The sequence below is a fragment of the Opisthocomus hoazin genome, chromosome 20, assembly GCF_030867145.1.
Source record: "Opisthocomus hoazin isolate bOpiHoa1 chromosome 20, bOpiHoa1.hap1, whole genome shotgun sequence".
NCBI classification, from domain to species: Eukaryota; Metazoa; Chordata; class Aves; order Opisthocomiformes; family Opisthocomidae; genus Opisthocomus; species Opisthocomus hoazin.
This window is the reverse complement of record NC_134433.1, coordinates 15,690,680-15,703,336: the sequence shown is the minus strand read 5'-3', so window position 1 is coordinate 15,703,336 and position 12,657 is coordinate 15,690,680. Positions and strand designations below refer to the sequence as shown.

Sequence of the window (12,657 nt, the reverse complement as noted above, 5' to 3'; positions counted from 1 at the left end):
TATTCAGACCAGCCTCCTCTTGGCTGTTGTCGTGTGCCGTCTCCCTCCCCGGGACCCTTGCGTAAGCTGTGTTTGCAGAATCCCTAGACCGCGTCTTGCCGGCATCCGTTGTTGGTTGGGAGCGTGCACCTCCAGCAGGGAATGGAAACGCATTCTGCAGTCACTTAGAATAGGAGACACAAAACCCGGACGCCTGGTATCGAACCGCGTGTAGCACTGCGGGGCGCCTCTAACCTTCCTGCTCTTGAGGTAGGCTGGGTGGATTTTTGAGTTTGACCATGAAGAGGATGACGACCACGCTGCCTGCTGCGATCCTTCAGGAACTGTAACTCGCTGTGGAGGGGGACGAGTGCCATCTGCTGCGGGACCGGCGCTGTGCTCTGCAGCAGCCCAGCTGCGCTTAACCTGCTGGCCTGTGAGATCAGCCTGGTCCACAGCTTGGCAGTTGCCACTGGTTTGACTTTTTCTGTGCCGGGGGAGAAAAAACCCCAAACCTTAGAGCTGTATGATTTATTTTGTTCTAGGGTGGCATGCCCTTAGGGCCGATGCCAGCGACCGGAATGCCTTACATGGGACAGGCTCCTTTCTTGGGAATGCGTCCGGCAGCCCCGCAGTACACCCCCGACATGCAGAAGCAGTTTGCAGAGGAACAACAGTGAGTGACGCTTTACTGACTCTTGGGAAATTCTGCTTTTTGAAGTGGGAGGGGTAGTCTGGAGACGTAGCTCACACAGTATAAATATTGATAGTTTCTCTAGAAAAGTAGTCCATTTAGGGCTACAGAATATTGTTGAGATCGTTCCCTTGCGTTTGAAGGCCATCTATGAAGTGAGTAGCGGCTGTCATACAGCTCAGAGGAAAAGTAGAAATGTGTGCACCAAGCCATCTGAATTTGAGACTGAAGAAATGGAAAAGTCAAGCAGAAGCTTGCCATGAAAATTGTAATGAAAATTTATTTTTAGATTTTTTTCAATCATTTTGCTTCAGGAAGAGGTTTGAGCACCAGCAGAAGTTCTTAGAAGAAGAAAGAAAACGGCGCCAGTTTGAAGAGCAGAAACAAAAGCTGAGACTCCTAAGCAGTGTGAAACCGAAGGTATGTCCTAAAGAAGTGGGGGGGGTGTTTCTTCAGGTTTTTTTAATGGCTTTTGATGGGATGGGCTCTTTTGGCAAGCAAATAAATGGGGAACTTGTATGAGACATCAGATTACATCTTGAAAAGCATCTGGAATAGTCAGTCCTTACACACTCGGTGTAATGTAAACAAAGTCTGGTGTTGAAAATGAAATCAGCTTTTGAAAAATAAACCAACCTGGTGTGTAACGCTTGGGAACAGATTGAGTTTCTAGAAGAGATGATGTTTGGTTGCTTGTTTGTTAACTTTGTCCAAAGTTTTGGATGCTTGCAGTGAGCTGGAAGGCTCTGATCTGCAAGAATACAAATAGCTGAGTAAGATTGTGTATTGTTCCTGTGCATAAAGCTGTGTCTAAAGACTGCAAAACACTGTTATGGTGTAGTCTGCAAAATAAATGCTTTCTGAATATGGGAGTTATTGTTGATATGCTTCAGCAAGGCACTGCTGGAGAAACAGTTTAATCTCACAGCAGGCATTGCTAATTTTTGTACTGAAGAAGTGTGGATATTGAAAGAAAGCTGAGCTGTTCTGTGAATTTTTCAAAATGTGTTCTTTGGTGTTTCAGACAGGTGAAAAAAGCAGGGATGATGCTTTGGAAGCCATCAAAGGAAATTTAGATGGCTTTTCTAGAGATGCTAAAATGCACCCAACACCAGCATCGCATCCAAAAAAGCCAGGTATGTCATTTTTTCTCAGCTTCCAACTGAAAATAAAACTCAAATAAAAAATGTTAGAAATGCTCAGCAGGGGGAACTAGTTCCAAGAAGTATTTTTATTTGGTGGTACAAAGTGAACGGGTTAACTGTTTTGTAAAACAAAGTGTCCTTCCAGTGACTGTTTGCTTGGTCAGGTTACGAGGGTGAAATAGCAAATACCAGCCTTTATTAGAAGACTTGAAATCTTTAAAAGAATGCTTAATGTGAAATATCATGGAAATTGATAATGCGTTTGTTCTTTTCTAGTCAAAGCATTAATTAATGTTTTGCAGAGTGCTTTTGAAGCTAAGTGCTATACGAGTGCTAAGAATGATGAAAACATTGTATGATGCCTGCAGTGTACTCTAACAGCTGCTTGTGTACCGTTGCTGGGCATGGCCAAACCCAAGCCTTCTCTATTCTCTTCTCAGTAATTACTGCATTTGTAACAATTACTGCTAAAGATTTCCTGTGGGTTGTAGTATAGTTTATTCTGTGTCTAGCCTGAAACAAAGGTTATCTAGACAAGCGTTTTCCTGGATAAAATCTTTATCTGTACTGTGGATTTGCTCTTTGATACTTTTGAAGTTACAGTTGGTTTCTGACTATTACCTGTTGCCTGTAGACTTGCCTATCCTAGGCAAGTTCTGTTAAAATGGGTAACTATGCAAGGGATCAAACAGCAGATTGTCTGCTTATTTTATGATATATCTTATATATTTTATGATATATTATTGAGCTTCTGAGGATAAAACACTCCTTCGAGGTATAATGTCCCCCTATGCACACCCTCATGAAGTCCAGTTTGAAATATTAGCTCTTGCTTTGTTTTGACCCAGTCTGTTTCCATAGCCAGTGCTAAGAATCAAATTTCAGTTGAGGTGTTTACATCACAAAAATCTGGGAGAGAAGATGCATGGTTGGAAGTGGCTGCTCAGTTTTACCTCACGCCTTTGTTATGCTGACAGTAGCTCTACACATCTCTGTCAAGTACTTCATCCACTGCTGTTTCCCCTCACCCATCTGCTGTGTATACCTAGTGTTTGTCACTTTTCCCACCTCTCCACCTGTGAACCTTTCTCCTCATCACTGTGCGATGTGTGTTCATTCCATTTTACAGATCATCCCACATCATCCCATTCTGCTGTATCTGTTTCCCACTCTGCTTTTCTCGATGATGAAGAATTTAGTGACTTTATACAAGGGCCTGTTGAAATCCCCAAACTGGTGCCTCAACCCGCCTCTCAGCCTTTCCATTCTGCTGCTGAGGCTGGGCAACTGCTTTCCGAAAAGGCTGTGCTCCAACCTCTCCCTCCAGCCCCGACTCCAGTGTTATCCATCCTGCATGGTACAACTGGGCAGGTCCCTTATTTTCCTACCTCTGCATCTTCACCCAATATCCATAAAACAGGTAACTATAAAGTATCTTTTTCACATGTCACCTTCTGTCGTAGAGCTACACAGAGTCTTTACTTATTTTGCTGGAGTTTTTTTCAGTCTGGCTGAAAGAAGCAATATATAGGCAATTAAGTAGAAACCTGCTGATCCATGGAAAAAGATGATTTAAGTCGCTTTATTCCTTCCCTTAGAAGTGTATTGTAAAAGCAAATTGCGTGTGGATCCAACTATTGCTAAATATGTTTATTGCTAAATATGCATATGGCTGATCTTAAGTTAATTAAGTCTTGTCTGCTAGCTTCTTCCTAAGTCTGTGTAGCAGAAAAAAATACAGTTGAGATGGTGGTCTGAAAAACAACTATTATGCTAATGTGGAGCACTTGTGTGCTTCCTTTCTTGGCGGCTAAATGGGTGTTGGGGAGATGAACGTGAAGAATTTTGCAGATGTAAGTAGGTATTGGACCCTTCTGCTGCTGATGCCTAGATGATGTAATGGTACAATGGTAATCCAAATACAGAAAATAGTTTCGTGTATTCCTGCTCCTCCTTGTTGCCTTCTGTTTGTTGGGTTGGTTGTGCATGTGTGGTAAGCAAAGGGCCGAATGAGGCTATCGGAGTGTCTGACCAGGGTGGTGCTGTTGGTCTGAGCTGGGACGGATATGCATCTTCATAACTCATCAGTGGTACCAATAATACTTTTCCTTTGGAAGTATGGAATTGCCATCTGGGTGGTTAATGACAAGATACAAGTAATTCCTCCTGCTGTTTATTCAGGCTCTTCCCTGGAGGAGAAGGTCTTAGATAATGGCTCAAATGAATCTGAACAAGAGCAAACCAAACTTAAAACATCCGAAGTTGGGCACAAAGCCTCGACTGTGCGCCAAGTTCATCCCAGTCAAGCCAGCAATGACTGGGATGTTGTAGGTGGACGTGAAAGTGGTACCACTGCTGCAGAGGTGCACAAGGCTTCAGAACAAAACAGAGCAGTTGGAGAGTGTGGTGAGCAAATGAAACATTTGATGGAATTTAAATCTAATAAGATGCTGCTTGAATGCTAATACTCTGTACACTAATTCTAAGCCCAATCCTGCATCATTTTGCTCTGAATGCCTGCTTGAATAATAAGTCAGTGCATCCTGCTCCTTGCTGAAAGTATAACTACTATGATTTTGCTCTGAACTTTTTCCACGTGAATTTACTGCTGTAATCACTTTTAACGTGTTTGCTTAATCAGGTCTGCTGTTTTAAAATATTCTGTCCTCTTTCTTGGGGGGAAAAAAAAAGATCTGCTCTCTATGAAGATTTTTACTTTTTTTTAGTTATTTAAGGAAACTTAAAGATGATCAGTGTCATGGTGAGTTTTCATCTTTTAACTTTGAAGGGATAAAATCTTTTCAGGCTAAAACTCTTAGCTAGCTAATACTTGTTTCCCAGACAGTTTGCTGCTCAGGTGCATTTTGTCTAAAACTATCTGTGCTTTAGGGATCAACATTTCAAAAGCTGAACTAAATGAAAACTTTAAGCAAGCCTTAGTTCCAATGTGGATTTTATTAAAGCTGGCTGTTGACTGTTTGGTTTTGTTTTATTCTCATCAAAATAAATGCAAGATCTCTGGTGTACCTTGGTTAGTGCTCGGAGGTTGTACTCGAGGCTAACATGAAATGTGGGCTCCGTTGTAGTCAAGTATGATAAAAATAAATTAGCCCTTTGTGTAATTTCAATTTACTGGGGGGTCAGAGGAGATGGAGAAGGGCGGGAAGGCTTCTGGTCTGTAGATAATTGAATCGGGCACTCTCTTAAGCAGTTTTCTTTCCTAGAAGTATCACAACTTTTTATTAATCAAAACTCATGTATTCCTCCCCTCAGTCGTTGGATATGTTGCTTTCAAGTGTTTTCTTATCCAATATATTTAAAAAACATTACTGGATGAGATGAAGTGGTTTGAATGGACATTTTTAATAAGTGGAAGGGCTGTGTAATACACAGTAAATTGCTAAAAGTGACTTAACTTGAAAGAATATACAGCATGAAATAGGAGCTGTTTGTTTATTCATAGCATAGGTCAGTCAGTTGCATTGCTGATTTTGTACCAATCCAACACAATATGATGCTTGATTTAAACAAAAAACTGTGGGGGGGAGAGGAGGCAGGAGATGACACTGGTTTAAGGGTGTAAGACAGGGCGAGTTTAAATGCAGCCTGCAGATGACGAGGGTGTTGGAAGTGATTATGTAGAGCAACAGTAGTCAAGAATAATTCCAAATATTGTTAAGGAGGCTTTGAAGGATGAGTTGAAGTACTTCATGAGGAACAGAAGTTTAGTATTTAAGTGATAATGCTGAAAACTGGCAGACCCTTAGTCACCTGGGTGTTTTCAAAGTTTTGAGTAAGACTCTCCTATCTAATGACTAAATATGGCAGAGTTCCTTTTCACTTCTCATATTATTTGATGTTTAAGGGGCTGAATTTTATCAGAGGGATTCAAGGGTGAGAAGCAAGAATTGGTAGGACGCAGAAGTGTGTGGAAGGGTGGTTAAAGCTGAAGAATAATGAGATGGGAGGAAGTAGCAAATTTGTTTTACTTGGTTGGTGAAATGGAAGGAATTGCTTATTTTAAAATGTGCTTGGAGTTGTGGGATGTAGAAATTAGACTGCAGTCCGGAGAGAATCGATGTGGAAGATAAGGAGATGGAAAGGCACTGGGAAAGAGAATGAAATCTGAAACAATTCTGACTTTCGTCAGAGCTCCATCCAAGATGAAGATAAAATTTGTGCAGGGGTAGCTGGATAGGAAGTAAAACCGTGAGGCTTGAGAGGAAGAGTCTACACAGTGGAGGAGGAAATAACCGAATCACAGTGAGTAAAATGTGACAGATAGCATCATGAAAGCCTGTGGTAGTGAAGGCGGCGATGATGTCTTCTGGATCTGGAGGCTGGGAGCAGTGGGGCAATGGGTACGTTTTTGTGAACATGAGAGAAGATCTTGCTGAGATTCAGACTAATATGCTGTTTGTGGATTTCCCTGATAAGGAAGTTCTGGTGGGACATTGTGGGGTTTATGGTAGGTATGAATTTATTTGTTCCACAAGTAGTCTGAATAGCGTGTAGTTGATGGGAAGACTAAATCTGATATGGCACAGAGCTGCTGCTATGTAGTTGTAAGAGACAAAGAGACTTGACCTTCTGTACAACTAGAAATTAAGAGGGAGGTGGGTGAATGAGGAGCTCCTTGTTTCATTATGTATATAAATATATTCTTCCTGTTACTGACAAGTCATCCTAGTTATTATTTTTGAAATACATATTCCTGCAGTAGCTGTTTTTCCTCTGAGCACAGTGATTCCTATCTGAAATCTTTGCCTGAAATGCCAAGTGATACTGACCAGCTATGATCTGGTCTCTAAAATCTTTATACTCTGAATCTATATGTCCTAATACAACTGTCTGTCTTTTTCTTACTGAATGGAATACATTTAGGAGTTGGAGTATTCCCTTCACAGGACCCAATTCAGCAAATGCTGCCTCCTTGGATTTACAACGATAGCTTGGTCCCAGGTAAACAAGCAAGTGGGCGTTTAGCCAAGTGGGCAGTGTAAGGTGTGAACGTACGTACGTTGCCATGTATTGATCGAAGCATTATTCTTCAGTCATCACATGAATCCTATATCTTTCATACTTTCTGTGTTTATGGTGCCTTTATCTGCATTTGAGGAAGTATGGATTTTATTCAAGCATGTTAAGTGTTTAATGTAGAATGTGTGATGACAGAAGATTATGCTAGCAGAGGTTGCGTGCTGATAATATCGCTTTCATGGGTAGTCTGGTTTTTGGCATGTCTTGTAATTAAGCCGGCTGATTTCTTAAGACTGTTTATCTTATATATGCAAATAACATAGTAACACTATACAATACAATGCCAAAATGCTGTTGCCTGATTGTACACTTTGTGTTACTAATTTCATATAATGCTGAGTTTCAGACAAAATAGAACAACAATCTTAAATTCACTTGAAAACAGCAGTTGTCACTGCCTAATACTGACTCCCTCTTAACAGAGTTGTATAAGAAAATTTTAGAAACGACTTTGACTCCTGCTGGAATAGATACAGCTAAACTCTATCCCATCCTGATGTCGTCTGGATTGCCCAGAGAGACCCTTGGACAGATATGGGCTTTGGCCAACCGTACTACCCCTGGGAAGCTCACAAAAGAAGAGCTCTACGCTGTCCTGGCTATGATAGCAGTAACTCAGGTATGACTGACACGTTGGAGATCGGGGCAGAAAGGCACGTCACTTTACTAATCTGCCATAGATTGCGAGTTAGCGCAAGTGGCTGGTATACCACGCCTGTAGTAAAATACTACTTCTGTTGAAGTCCGGAGGAGAAACTCCCCTGGAAACTTCAGTGGGATTAGAATTTCATCCCCTGCGCTTACATTTCAGTTACTCCTTTCTCTTAGTGTCAGTTGAAGGTAGTTCTTAGATATACTTACCAAACACACGTATATGTATTTCTGGTATAAAGTACTGTCTCTTCTGTTGAATACACATCTGTTTTCCTCAAACTATATGGTTCCTGTATCCCTTAGTCTGTGAATAGCTAGACTTGTTACCTCTCTCCTGAACCAGTGGAGTATTAATTTCAGGCTTCCATTCTTTGTCAGCATAGTGTCATCTCTTTAGCAGTTTATTTCTAAATACCAGCCTTGTATGAAAATTAAGGCAAGAATATCTTGAGCAGTGAAGAACCAAGCTGAGGTACCTTGTGGGAGTGCTGTGTAGGAAAGACGATGCAGTGCACATAAGGTTTAGCATAGCTTTGGTTGCCAGTGCTTACTGGGTTGCTTTACTAAAAGCCAAACGAGAATGGTGTCAAAAGCCTCTGCCCACCTGGGTGGGTATCGTTACCCTTGGTGTAACTCCAGCAGTCAGGGTGTTGAGTAAGATTCAGTTTACAGGCTCTTGATAGCATGTTTTTGTTTGGAAGGTTTCCTTGAAGCTTGACCATGCGCTGCTCTTTCATGATTTCGGTGATACAAGCCAGGAATGGGAGCTGAGAGTGCAACGTGCCTTTCTGTTGTGTTTATTTGGTTGTCTTTGCTGTTCTGCCTTTGCAGAGAGGAATACCTGCCGTGAGTCCTGATGTGTTAAACCAGTTTCCAGCTGCCCCCGTTCCTACTTTAACCGGATTTCCCATGCCGCTGCCTGCCACAGTGAGCCAGCAGCCTCTGATGCCCTCCGCGGCGCCGGTCTCCGTGCCTCTCGGCATCGGGGCGGCCGTGCTGGGCATGAGCATCCCGGCACCGGCGGGCGGAGCTGCCGCACAGCCTTCCGGAGGATTCGGGGCACCCTACGCGCCCGCGCAGGTTAGCTCGCCCCTCTTGCCTGGCCACTCGCTCTTGTCCTGGAAAAAGAACTAGCCTGACTTTTTCAGAGCTACCTGATGACAACAGACTCGAAGTAAACAGCAAAAAATGGAGCTGGAATCTAGCATGTGATGTCTGAAAACATGAAGTCACGTGGCTAAGGATTTCCTTTTATTTTGTCTGTTTCTTTCTGGTGGCATTAGAAGAGGTACAAAAGCATTCTCCATGACAAACTAATTGCACCAAAAGAGGATTTTAGTTGTAGTTAGGGTTTTGTAATGCACATAAAATGGAATTTTTGGTTAAGCTATACCACAGACACTGTTAGATGGTAAAAGAAGTCAGAGTTTTCAGGAGAAGCTGAGAACTGTGAAAACCTTTGGTTTGCAACACTCTAAATCGTGTTGGGGGATAAATTTTGCTGTTTGCAAATACGGTTCACCCTTCTTCAGAAGATATTTCTTCTGGTGCTTTTGCTGTGTATATTGATTTAAAATTATTGATTTAAATTTATTGATTGACTTACATTACTAATATTTATCCTGTATTGAAAGATTACATGGCTAAGATCAGTAACACATTCAATGTGAAAGCAGTTCCTTTTTCAGCTGTTCTTCATGCCTACTACTTGTAATCCTGTACACCCTGAGTGTGCTTTGAATGGGGTGAGGTGCAGGCGAAGTGGAAGCACTGACCATGCTAATTTTGCGTGCAAATGTTGAAAGGTTGTTTCCGTCTGTTGCTTTTTTTTTTCCGCTTAAGTCAGTGACAGTACTCTGAACTGCTTTCATGCCATATGGCAGTTTGAAAAGACAACAATATAGCAATTTACATGTTGTTTGTGATTCAGGTAATAAAACCAGAAGATGATGACTTCCAGGAGTTCCAAGATGCTTCAAAGTCTGGCTCACTAGATGACTCTTTCACTGATTTCCAAGGGGATGTAGCTGGCTCCTCCAAAGCAGCCAGTTCGCAGCACCGGAGCAGGTAGCAGATCTTTGATTTCCACCCCTTCAGTATTTTGGAACACTTTTAAGAAATAAAGTGTTTTTTCTCTTTTGTGGGTAGCTTTCTAGCCTGTAATTTTCTTCTGTCACCTGACTTCTACTCTGACAGTTTCTTTTGAAGGTTGTTACAACTACAATTAGGCTTTCTGAATCAAAAAAGACATTTGATGTGCCAGAGGTGGTTGGCCATTCTTTAGCATTCTAGTCATCACGCTGAGGTAAATTGCGTTTACAGGGTATGGGGATAGGTTTCCAAGTGTTTATACTACTGCACAGGCAATTGAAAGTTACTTCATACTGTGCATTCAGGCAAAAATCTTACGTAAAGCTATTCAGAAAAAATACCCTGGGACAGAGGAGTTCTGCGTTTAGTGCTGTGTGCTTCCATTAAAAGTATGACCCCATGTTTGTTGGAGCTGATAGAAACCATTTGCTGACATCAAGATCTGTCTTCAGGTCCTGAATATGGACCCCAAAATTCATGCAAAGAGCATGACGCTGTGCTCTCAGATGACTGAGAACTGCAGTGGAGAGGGTTTTTGTTATTTCTGTCGCTTCTCTGGCCGGTGCTTTAAATTTCCAATAACTGACTATAAATCTCAATTGAAATCTCATTCAGACTTCAGCAGTCTTGGCTTTTCAGCTGGGAGACTGCCAAAACGTAATTCCGGATCAGGCAAATTCTGTATTACAAAATAAGCAAGCATGTTTACTCCCTCTGAGAGTTTGCAATTAATCTTTCAAAGTCCTGTGGTTACAAAATTTCAGCGTTGTTTCCTTTTACTGCACATGGCAAACTTGTACGTACCTCCCAGGTGGCTGACAGTAGGCATGCGAATTTTCTGTGTAGTGCACTGACTGTTCGTTGCAGACGGAACGAGCGCTTTCCAGGTAAGCAGTGATCACCGGCTGCTTCCTCACCAGTGACGTCAAATGGGGATACTAGCACAAATAGTTCTGTTAGAATGCCATTCGGCACAGCGTATGTAAGAAATTGAATTTTGCTGATGTCAGTGGATGCCACATGCGTCTGAAGATGCTCTGTTTTAAGTATATCTTAATTTGCGTTGGACGTCATGTTGCAATTAAAGCTATTCTGTTACTGAAAGTTTTAGCAGAAACGTTGTTTGTAAATTCCACAACGGGAAGTAGGGGATCATTAAAAATACAATAATTTTTAAAACCGGTGTTTCTTTTTCACTGCAGCAGTTCTCTTTATTCAGTTGTAAAAGCGTTCAGTTTTGAACGGAATGTTACAATGAGCTATAGTCTCATTGCTTCTGGAGCTTTATTTAAAAAAAGCCATCTGCAGAGTACAGATGATTAACCATTACATTTGCCAAGATTGCATATCTAATAGCCTGTTTTGCAGTGATGTGAAATTTAATTATATTACCATAAGCTATATTTTTTGTCGTTGAGCTGTCTGTCTGCAGGCATCACGGACCACCATTAGCACGTGTGTGCAAGTGCAGGGTTTGTATGTTGCTTGTAGGCTGCTGATAAGGAGATTTAAATGGCTCTCAAAAGTTTCTTGCTTCGGGCCAAAGCCGTAGAAATTCATTCACATTTTCAATGTGCAGAGTATTGAATGACATAAATGAGAGGTAAAATGCATCATTCATATGTAAAGGATGTTGTTCTGTAGAGCTGCCAAGATCTGATAAGGGGGCTTGTGTGGAGGGCAAGCAAAGCTCTCGCAGAACGTCTTCTAAATCTTACAGCAGTTGCTAACATGGTGTTAAGTTATTGTGGCAGTTTTACTGTATAAAGTAGAGCATGTTTGTGTGCAAAAAGATTTGCTTGTGTAACTGTGGACTGCTGCTTATTCTGCTGATTAGATAGCTCGCTAGCCTTGGTGATTTTCACTGACAGAAATTCAAAGTTATCCTTTCCTTCCTTTTGAACAGTGGTTCCACTTTAGTCTCTTAATTTTCCAATATGTAATGAAATATAATAAAAAATAGATAAGCTGAAAGTATGGAGCTGGCAAAATCCCATGCAGTTTTAACTCTTTACTGTATCTAGTTCTATCAGGGAGAATTGTTCTTACACTGCCCCGAGCAAACTGATAAATTAAAGAGCAGTGATTCCTGGAGCATGTCCATGTGCTTGTTGTCTGCTGGGCTGAGAATTCCTGTGGTGTAAAGTTCTGGAGTGTTTTGCTCATGTTTGGGTGCAAATTAAAATCAAGAAGGGTGAAAATTGACTTCTGGCCTAAAGAAATAGAATTAGGTGAGAGAAAGTCTGAATTCACCCATCAGTTACCCAGCTGCCTGTCTACCTGCGCTTATTCTTAGTAGATATCAAGGTAGTTTACATCAGGTTCTTGATGAAGAACCCCTTAGGGTACAAGCTTAGGTTTAGTGATCCGAATTGTGTAGTCATAATAAGGCACTTCTTTAAATGAAACTTGAAAATGTGGATTTCTTATGGATAAATTAAGGAACTTTGCTTTTCTCTCTTCTGTTTTTAGTGTTCCTTCTTTACTAATGCCACTCCCAGGTACTAAGACACTCTCATCAACTGATAAGTATGCTGTGTTTAAAGGAATTGCAGCTGAGAAGCCATCTGAAAGTACAGCTACCTTTACAGGTAAAAGGAAAAATATACAACCACTATGAGCAATTTATTGCAATATTTCATACCTTGCTTTTGATACTGAATAAAACAATATTTTAAAAATCAAAGCAATTATGTCAATGTAAAATCTACAATATGAATTCATGGCATCTTTATGTAAATGTATTCCTCTTCTTATATTCACTAGATTGTGGAGACAAGTATAGTGCTTTCCGTGAATTAGAGCAACCATCAGAGAGCAAATACCTAGGTAAGCAGGATGGTTTTTGGAGCTGTTTTAACATGTTTTCATGATTATCTTTGAGCTGCAGAATTTCCATTGCTAGAATTCTGGAATAATGGTGCTTCTGCTCCTCTAAACAACTTAGCAGGAAGTATCCTGACAAAACAGTGTAATATACTATTGAAATAATCTACAAATTGTGTTTCTAGACAGTTGGCATCTGTTTTGGATGCTTCTGAGTTTTAAAATAAC

General features: G+C 41.1%; 1 protein-coding gene across 5 annotated transcripts in view; it reads left to right on the top strand.

The window, feature by feature from the left end:
- Positions 1-12,657, top strand: part of SYNRG (synergin gamma) — a 43,339-nt gene that overhangs the window by 7,328 nt on the left and 23,354 nt on the right. For 2 of the 5 annotated variants that reach the window (XM_075439898.1, XM_075439897.1), the window contains exons 4-14: positions 525-655; positions 988-1,093; positions 1,698-1,809; positions 2,948-3,238; positions 4,000-4,224; positions 6,703-6,780; positions 7,281-7,477; positions 8,344-8,592; positions 9,443-9,579; positions 12,076-12,194; positions 12,370-12,432. In XM_075439898.1, coding sequence (XP_075296013.1) covers positions 525-655; positions 988-1,093; positions 1,698-1,809; positions 2,948-3,238; positions 4,000-4,224; positions 6,703-6,780; positions 7,281-7,477; positions 8,344-8,592; positions 9,443-9,579; positions 12,076-12,194; positions 12,370-12,432 — 1,708 coding nt within the window. The remainder of the gene's footprint in view (positions 1-524; positions 656-987; positions 1,094-1,697; positions 1,810-2,947; positions 3,239-3,999; positions 4,225-6,702; positions 6,781-7,280; positions 7,478-8,343; positions 8,593-9,442; positions 9,580-12,075; positions 12,195-12,369; positions 12,433-12,657) is intronic. The other 3 variants (XM_075439901.1, XM_075439900.1, XM_075439899.1) reach the window with 2 other exon arrangements.